The 12,351-nt window shown below is 37.2% G+C and overlaps 2 protein-coding genes across 3 annotated transcripts; one reads left to right on the top strand and one right to left on the bottom strand.

Annotated features, from left to right (window-relative positions):
• Positions 1 to 531: 531 nt before the first annotated feature.
• Positions 532 to 1,713, top strand: tmem186 (transmembrane protein 186). Its single transcript, XM_051909095.1, is given in 3 exon segments — positions 532 to 679; positions 971 to 1,283; positions 1,286 to 1,713. Coding segments are annotated over 3 exon segments (666 nt in total). The 5' UTR covers positions 532 to 676; the 3' UTR covers positions 1,636 to 1,713.
• A 1,037-nt stretch (positions 1,714 to 2,750) lies between these two features.
• Positions 2,751 to 5,897, bottom strand: hmox2a (heme oxygenase 2a). Of its 2 annotated transcripts, none has more exons than XM_051909093.1 (6): positions 5,775 to 5,897; positions 5,369 to 5,449; positions 4,663 to 4,780; positions 4,070 to 4,561; positions 3,811 to 3,934; positions 2,751 to 3,688 (listed from the first exon to the last, which is right to left on the bottom strand). In XM_051909093.1, exons 2-6 carry the CDS (start codon positions 5,422 to 5,424, stop codon positions 3,561 to 3,563), a joined length of 918 nt encoding a protein of 305 aa, XP_051765053.1. In that variant the 5' UTR covers positions 5,425 to 5,449; positions 5,775 to 5,897; the 3' UTR covers positions 2,751 to 3,560. The 2 variants fall into 2 exon arrangements, with proteins under 2 accessions (XP_051765053.1, XP_051765054.1); XM_051909094.1 differs by having other exon boundaries at positions 5,369 to 5,452; positions 5,775 to 5,864.
• Positions 5,898 to 12,351: the final 6,454 nt, after the last annotated feature.

Below are 12,351 nucleotides of genomic sequence, written 5' to 3'. Positions count from 1 at the left end.
CGACTAAGACATAAAAGTCCCTGTGCGTAAATGATTTTTGGTTGACGAGTATAAATTTAGCAAAAACATAAAGCGTCAAAACATCAAGACAACAGTTTATGTTATTATTCGTTTTAATATAATATTATTAGGGTTTTTTTTTTTTTTTTTTTTTTGCATTTGACAAGTTTATATACAATTATTTTATTGCGATAAAAACCTAAGGACTTTTATTTTGAAGTGCATATGTTCACAGCAGCACTGTGCGATGAAATGAACTTTTGTGGAGATAAGTGATATCAAAACTGCACAAATTGTTAATGTAATACATTTTGTTGTATTATTTTGACTATTTGTGTGGTGTATTTTCTTTGTCATTATTATGTCTCAGCTGCCTAGAATACAAATGTCCTCCAAAGTGACTCAAGGATTGCCCTTGACATACTTTTATTATCTTGAGTAAGACATAAACGTCCCTGTACGTACAGGATTTTTGTTTATATAAGAAAATGTCAAAGCAATAAGAAACGTTTATTATTTGCTCTATTTTGTATTTTACCAGTTTTAAATTTGACAAGTTAATATAAAATTATTGTATAGCAATAAAAACTCAAGGACTTTTATTTTGAAGTGGCATGACTTTCTATTATGTCCAGCTTCACAGAAGCACCGCGCGATGCACTGAACTTGTGTAGAGATGGTAAGTGCGTTCAAAACAGCACAAATTGTTACTAATAATACATTTTATTGAATTATTTTGGCCGTTTTTGGTGTACTTTCTCTGTCATTATCATATATTAGCAGCCTAAAACACCAATCTGAGTTCACAGGATTTTACTTGACAAATGTCTTTAATTTTATCAACAGAACAGAATAAAGGTGTTAAAAGTATTTTTAAGTAGGCTAAGTGAGCTGTATTAACAAATTACCAAGTTAATTTTAGTCGTTGTACTAATAACAACTATTGTTGCCATGGTTACTGTCTCCTCAGACGATGTCAGCACGCTTAATCCGCATTTCCCGTCTTCCTCTATATGTGTGCCGGTGTCATCATGCAGGGCTCATTTCACAAGCTCACGTGCAATACAGCGGAGACCTGGCACACGCGGGTCGACGGATGCCCATTACAGTCTCACGCACCCTGCAAATTCAACCTGTTTCATTCTGCTCTGACTTTGCATCAAGGAAATACGATCTAATTTATGCTTTTCCGGCTATCAAAGGTCTGCGAGCTCTTTCAAGACTCAAACTGATGCAGACGGGCATCACTGTCGTCTTACTGCCCACTGTGTATTACCTCTACCTGCAGGACAGGCCTCAGGAATGCTGATGAGTTACACCACAGGTATAGCAGTGTTTGCTGGCGTCATGCTGTACTCCATAAGCCACTATGTCAGAAGAGTGGTTGGCATGATGTATCTGGATTCAACGCAGACCGTCTTAAAGGTGTCACACCTGACCTTCTGGGGTCACAGACGGGACATATACATGCCTGTGTCTGATGTCGTGACTCTGGGAGATTCAGGGGACACCAAAGGAGAACCGATCCTTCGTTTAAAGCGCTACAGCAGTTCTGATACAATGTACTTCTCTACCAGACTGGGGCGAGTGGTGGACAAAAACGCCTTTGAGAAGGTTTTTGGGAGTTTGTCATGAATTCATGTTTATTTAACGTCATGTTATACGCCACTGGATCTCATTGAAAAGTGACAAATAAAGATGTGTTAAAGTATATATTGATTTTATCTCGCATAATTAATGAAAAATGATAAGAGTGCTGCAGCAATGACATATGTTTGTAGGCCAACCCAAAAGTTCACATCACCCTGGATTTCTTGACAAAAAGCCAATAGGATTACTGCAGAAAATAAGCTCTGTGACCAATAAAAGTTTATGATTTTTATCAAGAAATGAACATAACTTGAACACAAAGTCTAAATACAATCACCACTCCAGAATTAAAAATGCTAGTTATGCTAAAAACAAACTACACCACAGTCACATGACTTCAATGTCACAATCACTAAACTTCCCACAACTCTTCCAATCTGTATTTAAAACCTACAAGTTGGAAAGTTTGAGTTGGAATAGTTTGCAAGAGTGTGAGTACAAACACAAAGAGGCTGTGACAGCAACTAGTGAGTAGATCAGTTTACCTGTTTGGCGTGATGACATTTAAATATGTAATGTTAACTGTTCAGCAACTGGCTTTTTCAAGACACAAAAAAGCTTTAAAAAAAATCACAACTGGGGTATTTGTCTTTATGTTGTAGAATAAATCATGAAAATATCTTGAGCTTGTGTTAAGAATAGACCTTATTTCAGGCATTTAACATAAAAATAACATTCAGAAGTTTCAGAACTGGAACTTAATTTAGTTCAAAAATGCGAACATGTTTCTGGGTTTTAGGATCTGTGGCCCCACATAGAGCTTGTAGATGAAACCCAGATGGGCTTTGCATACGTTGCCTAGTTGGGCCCCAAATGAAATCTTGTATAAAACCCATATGGGTGATTGGCATGGGGCCAACATGGAAGCCATGGACAAACCCACTTATAACACCTATTTCAGCCCATGTAGTCACCTTGTAGTGCCTACATAAAACTTAAAGCTGGAACCAAGATGGGTCTTATGCATGTTACCCAGTTGGGGCCCACCTAGTGGCACTAAAGATTCATTTGTGACTGTGGCCATTAAGCTACTAAACTGTTCTGGCCTGGAGGAGCGTACTTAGTATACAAAATGTTTGAATTAAGAATTGAGTCTGGTATTTTAATGTGCATTTTGGACAATTTTATTGTTTATAATTATGATTTTGTAGATGAAATAGTTTATTTGATATGTACATGGATGTGGTTAGTGTTCTTGCTGCAATCGTAGTTTCCCTAAATGGGACAACAAAGCCGAGTCTAAGTCTCCTCTGTATTTCCATGATTTGGGAAAACACGGACCTAGAAATCTGGTCAGACAACATTCTTATGGATCATTCACTGCACCACAGCGATGTACCTGAATATATTTTCAATGAAAATGTGTACTACAATGTGCAAAGATACAGTTCTTACATTAAAATGTTTCATTTTAAGCAACTCCAATGTCTTTACTTTTTGCATGCCCTTAAAAGTGTGCTTACACTCTTGACTAAGAGTGAAAACAGGATAAAGAACATAATTTTCCTTCTCTCAGTATGACTAAAAACTTGCATTGTATTTAATACAAATATGTTGTACAGACTGAGGGTCTAGTTAAAGGGTTAGTTCACTCAAAAATGAAAATTCTGTCATTAATTACTCACCCTCATGTCGTTCCACACCCGTAAGACCTTCGTTCATCTTCAGAACACAAATTAAGATATTTTTGATCAAATCTGATGGCTCAATTTGTGTTCCGATGATGAACGAAGGTCTTACGGGTGTGGAACGACATGAGGGTGAGTAATTAATGACAGAATTTTCATTTTTGGGTGAACTTACCCTTTAAGGTCTTTAAACATTTATATCCCAGCGAGTGAAAGATTTTCACTTTGAAGTCGAGCAGTTTCCTATTTTCATTTCTGATTGGATGACTCGGGCAAAGGTGATCACATGAGGTACCAGGCAGCCAATCCGGCAACAGCAGCAACCCATGTGGCCAGAATCACCTGTACTGTTGATTGTCGAAGCAGCATCTTGGCAAACTGACATGCGTAGGCTGTGTTTCCACTAACCGCTAGACAGACAAGAAGGTAAGCATTACAGTAAAAATAACAAAACATTTCTAAATATAATACATAATATAAAACTATACATTCAGAAATAGAAATAACTTTTTGCCGCCAACAACTTCCTTACCCATTTTGGCTGCATAGTAGGGACATTTACTGATGTCTCCACCCATATCCCCATGTGCAGGGAAGCCAATGTCCTGCACTTCCTCCTTTATGTCTTTCCCAATCTCCTGCAACTCTGTGAATACCTGACGGAAAAGCAAAGAAAATGGACTGATGTATAAAATTTACCAATATTTATGTATTTATTTACTTAAATGCACATCACTTAACCTAAATGATCTGGACCAATAAAATGAAACAGTATGTGATAATCCTCTTACGTCCAAATTAAATTTAAAAGCCAGGTTGGCTTCGTCTAGCAGCTTCTCTTTGGTCTCAGCATCCACTTCCAGCTCGTTCATCCGACTGCGGTACAGCCTCTTGAAGGCCGTGGGGTTGTGGATGCCCTCAAAATGGTAGAAGTTCAATCCCTCACCAGTAGGGGGCAGTTTCAGGGCCCGCTGAGCCACTTTCTTTAGAATCTGGCCTCCTGATAGGTCACCCATGTAGCGGGTCCAAGCGTGTGCAACCAAAAGAACTGGGTCGTTGCGACCCACCTCGTGAATGCGGTCTACGTAGGGCCTCGTGGCCGCCGAGCAGGAGATCTTGCTCTCCCAGTCTTCACCGTAGAGATACTCCAGGTCTTTGGCCAAGGCATCTTGCCGGTGAAGCTCAGAGGGGAAATATAGTGGAGCAAACATGGGATGGTCCTTATTCTTCTCAATCTCTTCCTCAATGGCAGAATAAACGTAGTACAGGGCAGTTGTGCCGAGCTGAAGTTGATAAAATGACAAAATAGCACAAGCATGAAGGTCAGAACAAGATAGGCTCTTTTTTATCAAACCCAAAAAGAGTCCATGGTCAATAGAATCACCTTAAAAAGTTCTCGTTTGATTCGGCCCCTCAGGAAGTCCTTGACAAATGGCGAGTTCTCTGCTTTGTCGTGAGATTCCTTGGTTCCAGCCGTCAACACTTCTGACAGGTCATTAGGACTGAGAAACAGATTTATCAAGATAATCATCTTTTACACTCTATATTGACATCTTTTGGCTTGGATGCTTGTAATAGCCAGTTTGAGTTTTGAATTTGTCGACAATGATTAACTTACTGAGATAAATTGTGTAGTTTTGGTAGGTCATGTGATACCAACACTGTTGCCACCCCAAGATAGTGAGCAGTATATAGTATATACTTTAGTATATACAGACATGTTTGATATTTAAATATATAGAATATACAAACATATTTTGACATTTGAGCCAATTTTAGAGCACACATTGTTTTCATTTGTCACATGTCTACAAGAAAGAAAAGCATGTTTCTGCAAGATTTTGTTGTGTTCTGAACAAGCCTGTCAAGTTTTGACAAAGCCAATATGAAAGCTTTCTTGTCGGTTTCATGTTTTTTGTCAAAAGTAGGACTACTATTTATTTCTTTGGGTGTAAAACGTTTTTTTTTTTTTTAACATGGAGAAATTTAATGCACCCTCAAAAACAAGTATATTCAAAGTCAATTTTACATGTTTTCTAGATAGTTACTTAAGATACATTTTTTAATAACACTGTAAGGGAATAGAGTACCTGAGAATATCATCATCGCTTTCAGTGAGGATGTCCTCTGTTGAATCTGCAGCCATTGTGTTATTTATGTCTGGTTCTCCTCTGCTTGATAAATAAAGACAAGTGCTGAAAATGAGCTGTATCGTTTAAAAGCAAACATATTTAGATACTGTTCTGTCCATAGTGATAAACCATATAATCATTGTCTAGTGTTAGTCTTCATATCATAGTCTTCATAAAATTCATATCCATTGAGACATGAGCGTCCAACAACAACGAACACTCTCGTGACATTGACTTGTGTAAGAAAGACAGTCAGTTGTGTAAGTTTATCCAAAGAAATGACTGTAATTACATTAATTTGGATGCAGTTAAAATCGGATTACGCTTTCTTCAGCTATGTAAAACAGGACCACCGTTATTTTACCTGATATGCAGTGTTTACGGTCTGCTGTAGTTCACATCATATTGTATGCGTGTTTACAAAACTAATCCCGCCTCAAACAGGAAGTAGAATGGCGTCTGAATTCGCTCAAATGAGTGACACAATACTTCGTTTATATAAACCTCTTTAACATCAATTATTTGTCTTTTTTATTGAACGCTTTTGACAATTACTAACCTGTAAGAGCTGTGAGAATTTTTTTTTTTTTGTCTATATCAAAAATCTCACTGTCATAGGCTACAATATCCTCCTGATACCCAGAAAAAAAAAAGTTTTTTGAATTTAGAATTTTTTCACGTCATTACATTGTTTAGAGCATAAGAAACAAATGGAAAAAAAAAAAAATTGAAAAATTATATTTTATTCATATGTTATGCTATGTCCTCTGTAGTGGACACCAGGACTAAATTGTTTAAAAAATAAAATGACATGAAATGACAAAAACAATAATGGGATTGTTTTTAATCACCAATCAATTTTTAGGCTTCAGGATTTTTTTTTTAACCATACTTTGTATAAAGATGATTCTCAACTATGTTATGAAAGATAGAACGGAATGAATCGATATACCATTTTACTTTATGCAATATGTGGGTAAAATAGTCATACATGGGTTTTCCCATTTAATACAATGCATCTATACACTGTATCTAATTTGCATATTAATGTGTCCTTGGAGCAACATGCAATGAAAAAAAGAAGTGTAATAATGGGAGTAATAATTGGCAACATTTTCATAATAATATCTAATAATTAATAGGAATATTGATATATAATTTCTTTCCCTATTCACTTGTTGTGTCTCCTACAATGCCTGATAAACATGATTTAAGTCCTGGTGTCCTCTACAGAGGTCATGTATGAAATCAATGCCCTGTTTCATAACAGAAAGTCATATTTTGATTATAAACCCCATAACATTTTCCTGAGATGTTGATTTATAACAAACAATTTGAAAATTAATCCAATTTAAATGATAATTACAAAATATTATCATATTTCCATAAGAGTGCTAATTTTGATCTTGAGTAATAAGGACCAAGGAGGTGTTGTTGTCATAAGGAAACCTCTAAAAATTTGGTTTCTCTGCAAAGCCCTGAATGTGCTCTTTACAGGACATCCAGACTTAAAACTGTGACATGTAGGATGTCAGAGAAAATCACTAAAATATAATGTCCACTACAGAGGACAAAAGTCTATTCCTCGGTCCCAGGAGGATATGAGCCTGAACTGACAAAAAAAAAAAAAAAAAAAAAAGGAACTGAGGAAAAATGTATAGCTTGAATACAATGTATGTCATTATGGATAAAAACATCTGCTAAATTATAAATTAAATACATTATAATATTGTTGTCTATAATATCAGGACTCTGACAATGTCAATCTATAATAATATAATATAATATAATATAATATAATATAATATAATATAATATAATATAATATAATATAATATAATATAATATAATATAATATAATATAATATAATAAAGTTTCATTTTGACCTATGATAACTTAAACTGGTTTAAATCCAGTCGCGATTTGAACCTTCACCAGTAGATGTCAGTAGAAACTAGATAATCTCTGAAAAAACGCGGCGGACGGTAAAACGGGAGGGGGAAAAAATCACCTGTAGCCCACATTTACAGTGCATTTAAAAGGGGCCACACACATATTTAGGCACTGGAACGCTACTGAGACTTGGTAGTTGGGTTTTTTAATTCAGGGTGGTAAGCAATCATCCAGAACAAGAGCTTTAGCATATTCTGGTAAAGTTGTAGGTGCAACTCCAACGTCGTGACGGTGAGTTTTGTCCTAGCAAGCAGCACTGACATGTTTAGAAAACACACAAATCTATTTCTTTTCCTATTGGCTGTGAGGCAGAAATGCCGCTTTTGACCACGATATCTACTGTTAAAAACCTCTCAGAACTCACAGAGGCCCGTGGCGTAGCCTATATTATCTTTGCATGAGCCTTGTATATTGTTATAATAACAATGAAAAGGATTTTAGTCATACTTAAAATTCGATAGGATGTTGGAAGCACATGTGTCAAACACATTTATCATATTTTATCAGCGTATAGGCCTACTACATAATCAGGAAGTCATGTTTTCCTAAAGCATATAGTGATTTGAAGTACTTCCCCCTATTTATGGAGAATGTCAATGTGTTCTTAGGAATATGGGAGCAGCCTGCCATGTGTTTGATTGGGCATGTATGACCTGCACATAAGGATACAATACTATTATAATGCACCTTAGATCGGACCACAAGACAAGCCGCTCCACTTAAACAAAGGAACAAAGACGTTTTCCCTCAGCAAAACGTCCGAGTATTGAAAAGACCTTTGGCACCTTTAGCTCTTTTATGTCTTCAAGAGCTCCCGAAGCCCAATTTGACTTCTTTATTTTGTGCTCTGTGTGATGACCGCCCACCTCTGTGTTTATTAGGGACGAGCTTCCTAAGATCAACAATATTGCTTTGGCCTTGACTTCACTGCTGTGCTATTTCATATTCATTGTGAGTTCCTTTGTTTATGTGCATATTTCGGACTCCAGAGTGATTATCACCGTGGGCTGAATTCCTGTACACGTATCACAAGAGTATACTTTGAGTCGTTAATAGTGGCGGTGACATCATTCTGATCAATTGTTAGTCGTTTAGGCTCAAATTTGTCATCCAGATATTTTGCCCTCGCATTGTTTTGTAGCCTGAATATTTTTGGCACTGCAATTTTGAGTCTCGTTTTATAAAAGGGGAACCTTCCTGTCTGTTAGGATTTCCCCTTGTTTTCTCCAATGAACAGTTTAAGTAAAATAATCAACAAGGGTGTGACAAATCTGTAGAACATTTACTCTCAGAAAAACAGGCGGAAACTATTTCAAGAACTGATCCTGTTGAAAAAGAATTAGGTTTTAGCTGGTTTAACCTGGTTTAGATGGTCTACCAGTCTGCTCAAGCTGATGTTCAGTTTAGTTAGCTGGCCTAACCAAGCTGACAGCGGCCCCTAACCCCTTTACAAATGGCAAACTAGACCTGCTAACTATAGCTTAGGATGGTTTAAGCTGCGTTTTCAACAGGGCATAAATGTGAACATTTTTAGAAAGCCCTATGCATCATAAATATGTAATTATTAGAACTGTGAAATTAAAAATATATTTTATTAAAGGAGTAGTGTGTACATTTTTGCAGCGTCTTGTGGTAAGGTCTGGCCGACATGTCGTCGTCTGAGAGAGCAGAGAGTAGCTTGTGTGAAGCAATGAGGTTTCTTCTTTCTTTTAACAATAAATGGTCTCTGCTTCTAATAAACGAGACAACTACTACTACTACTTCTACTTTGTGTGTATTCAACGTAGTGATGATGCAAGCTGCCTTTAAAAACACGAAAGATTTAGAAGAACAACATAGTGATGAAACGCGCTATGTAGAGTGTTTGTCCGTTTAGGGCTGCTGTAGAAACATGCGGCGTGTAATCTGTGTTAAAACTACAAAAGTGATTTTTCTCTTTGTCTTTTGTTGTTTGATTAACATTCATGACACAGAAAGCAGCAGAAATATTAGGCTGTTGTCACTTTAAGACCGAATGCGCGGATCAAAAATACTGTTACACATCCGGTTATCTTTCTCAATTGTTTAGTTCGCCTAAGCCATAAGCAACTGTATGTTTTACATCATTTTTTTTGCATGTATGTGTGTGTTTTCAGGCACAAATAGACACGGAAGAGAACAGAAGAGAACTGTGTGTGCGCACAGAAAACAGCCACTCATTCAGAATTGAGTTCTCTTTTGCGTCTTTGTGCGATCAAATAGTTTAAAATCGCTTGAATGTTTAAACTGACAGGACCTAAAATGCATTCAAATGATAAACTTTCATTGTATGATGGTCAAACTTTGCAATTAATCTGAGAATCGCGTGCGTTTTGAACTGTGGTGTCTGGTCCATATGGATTAACGATATATCGTTTTAGCATTGATATCGCGATGTGCGCATCCGTGATAGTCACATCGCGATATCAATGCTAAAACGATATATCGTGTAGCCCTAATTCCAAGTCATAGTCATTCATGTCTGTAGCACTAGTGCAGGATGAGTTACATGCCAAAAATGGCTGAGTGGTTTGTTTGAATCTGTAAGTATTAGCAAAAGTAATAGTGACTTTGCAAACACCACTAAATAGGTGATATGGCATAATATATAGTTTACAGTAGTACCTTTAGTGCTGCATTGATTTAGCACAGCAGAGTCTGAGTGAGTCTCTGTGACTGTAAATCCAGCAAGTCCTTCTCCTCCAGACTTTCAAGGGAAGAGTCTCTGGGTCACCTGCATCATGAATCACATGTTGGCGGAAGCCTGCTGCGTCTCTCCGCTGGACTATAATTAGAAACATGCCTCGCGCTGCATGGAGAAAACAGTTTGGATAACAAAGAAAGGAAAGTGTTTGCATCAGGCAGGCATGTACTGTGATTGCAGCTTGGCATTTCTTCTCGGACTTCTCCCGTTCCCTCATTACCACACACAGGTTGAGGAGCATTGAATGGAGGCCTCGAGGGGCACACAAACCCCGGTTCCTAGTTGACTAACGATGAATAATCCTTGACTACAAGACTTGCACACCAAGACGCCATTCATGTATTGTGTAGCAGACGATTGAGTAGCCATTAATAATATGTACTAGACATTTGAAGGGTTTCTAAACATTTATGTTGGCTTGACTGCATGCTTTACTTAAATATACAAGGCCCATAATCACAGGTGGGACATGGAAATGGTTCTTAGATAGGATTTTACAGTTTCCCCTAAGATACAGAGATTGCATTGTGACACGCATGCACGGCAATGAATGACTCTCAAGGGTGGTTCGGGTTATGGACTGGGTAAAAAACAGCTCCTGCTGACAGGTTTCATGTAGAAGCCTTTCCCTGAGCCCCACTGAACACCAGATGCACTGTATGGATATATATCAACCACGAGTAATAGAATATGCCACGAAAGAAAATAAATGTTTCCGAACTGTCATAGACACCTGCACACAGTAATGTTTCTGTCCACAGTCATTCTTGAAGAAGATCCGGTCTCTAGTTGATAGGTGTCACCAGTGTTGGGGATAACTCATTACAAGTAACTTGAATTACGTAATCAGATTACTTTTCCAAGTAACTAGTAAAGTAATGCATTACTTTTACAATTTACAACAAAATATCCAAGTTACTTTTTCAAATAAGTAACTCAAGTTACTTTTTCACATTTATTGACGGCTCTCCTGTCCTCATGTTGAGAGAAATAAAGTGCAGAGGTGTTGTGTGCGCTGTGTGAACATGATGGTTATTGTAGTTCTAGACTAAATGTGAACATGCATTTACTCATCTCACTTGCACAAAAACATTCAATATTCCTCAAAGTGAATAAAAACAGTGAAATGCAATCTCAGAATTTTACGCAAACCTGTAATAATTAACTATACTAAATTACACAAATATACTTTATGTATTTAATCTCACTTTATTAACCAATGTCTTTTCTGCTGACCTTCAATGATCTAATTCCACCATACTAATAAGCAAAAATTACTTTAGATTAGATTTTGAAATAAAAGTGTTGAGCTTCCTTCTCTGGTATCCTATTCTTCTTTAATCCAGAATGGCAGCACGGCTAAAAGTTTTGTTTGAGCTGCACCCTCTACTGTACAGGCATAAATATGCATTTTCTTCCGTTTTAGGGTCACTTTTGGTGTAAAAGAGCCTTAACATTTGCCAAAAAATATAACTTTTTTTGTTGTTATTAAAAAACAAACAAGCAAGCCCAGCCCAGGTGAGAAAAAGTAACGCAAAAGTAATGTAACACATTACTTTTCATAAAAAGTAATGTGATTAGTTACTTTTTTAAGAAGTAACACAATATTGTAATGCATTATTTTTACAAGTAAATTGTCACAGTATAAATGGATATAGGTTATAAATCCATCCATCCATCCTAAAGACCTGCATTTGAACACACCGCAAAGACTACAGGGGACTGTTAACTAGCATGTTCTGTGCCTGCGTGTCTATAACTGTCGACATCAGCAGGTATCAATAGTCTATATTTGTCATTCAAAAAGGAAATCTAAAACTAGGACTGCAGATATACAAACCATATTGGAAGGCTCAGGTAAGATGACGTAAAATTAGAAAAGCCTTCAGTCTGTGCCATCTTGACTAGCCCAACAGACGCTCCCCACTGGCCCAATGTTGGCCGATCCTCAGCTTGGTGTATCAAACCTTAGGTCAGCTACTTCATCTTCTGTTTAATACCAATTAGTTTAATATATTTCTTTCATCAGAATGGCATCGCTAATCCATACAGCCGCCCCAGTCCCATCAAAGGGAAATGTGTGACCAACTGCACAAACACAAAAACCCTAAACTTTGGGTTGATACTACTTCCCTCAGCGCACTGTCGAGTGGTGCACAGGTGTGTGTCACACAGTCCAAATATATTAAAAACTACAATGACTGGGGACAAGCAGGACCTGTTTTTCAGGAGGGGTACCAAATACTGTAAGGGATGGTAGCAAAT

The sequence above is a fragment of the Ctenopharyngodon idella genome, chromosome 10, assembly GCF_019924925.1.
Source record: "Ctenopharyngodon idella isolate HZGC_01 chromosome 10, HZGC01, whole genome shotgun sequence".
Lineage (NCBI taxonomy): Eukaryota > Metazoa > Chordata > Actinopteri > Cypriniformes > Xenocyprididae > Ctenopharyngodon > Ctenopharyngodon idella.
The sequence above is the reverse complement of the archived record's forward strand: the minus strand, read 5'-3'. Positions and strand labels throughout refer to the sequence as shown.

What these genes read in the sequence shown, in the direction of transcription:
- hmox2a (XM_051909093.1), bottom strand. Translation starts at nt 5,424, where the DNA reads ATGGCTGCAGATTCAACAGAGGACATCCTCACTGAAAGCGATGATGAT. An exon ending in TCAAACGAGAACTTTTTAAG is followed by an intron (nt 4,562 to 4,662) that starts GTGATTCTATTG and finishes TATCAACTTCAG; the next exon opens with CTCGGCACAACTGCCCTGTA. An exon ending in CTTTTAAATTTAATTTGGAC is followed by an intron (nt 3,935 to 4,069) that starts GTAAGAGGATTA and finishes CTTTTCCGTCAG; the next exon opens with GTATTCACAGAGTTGCAGGA.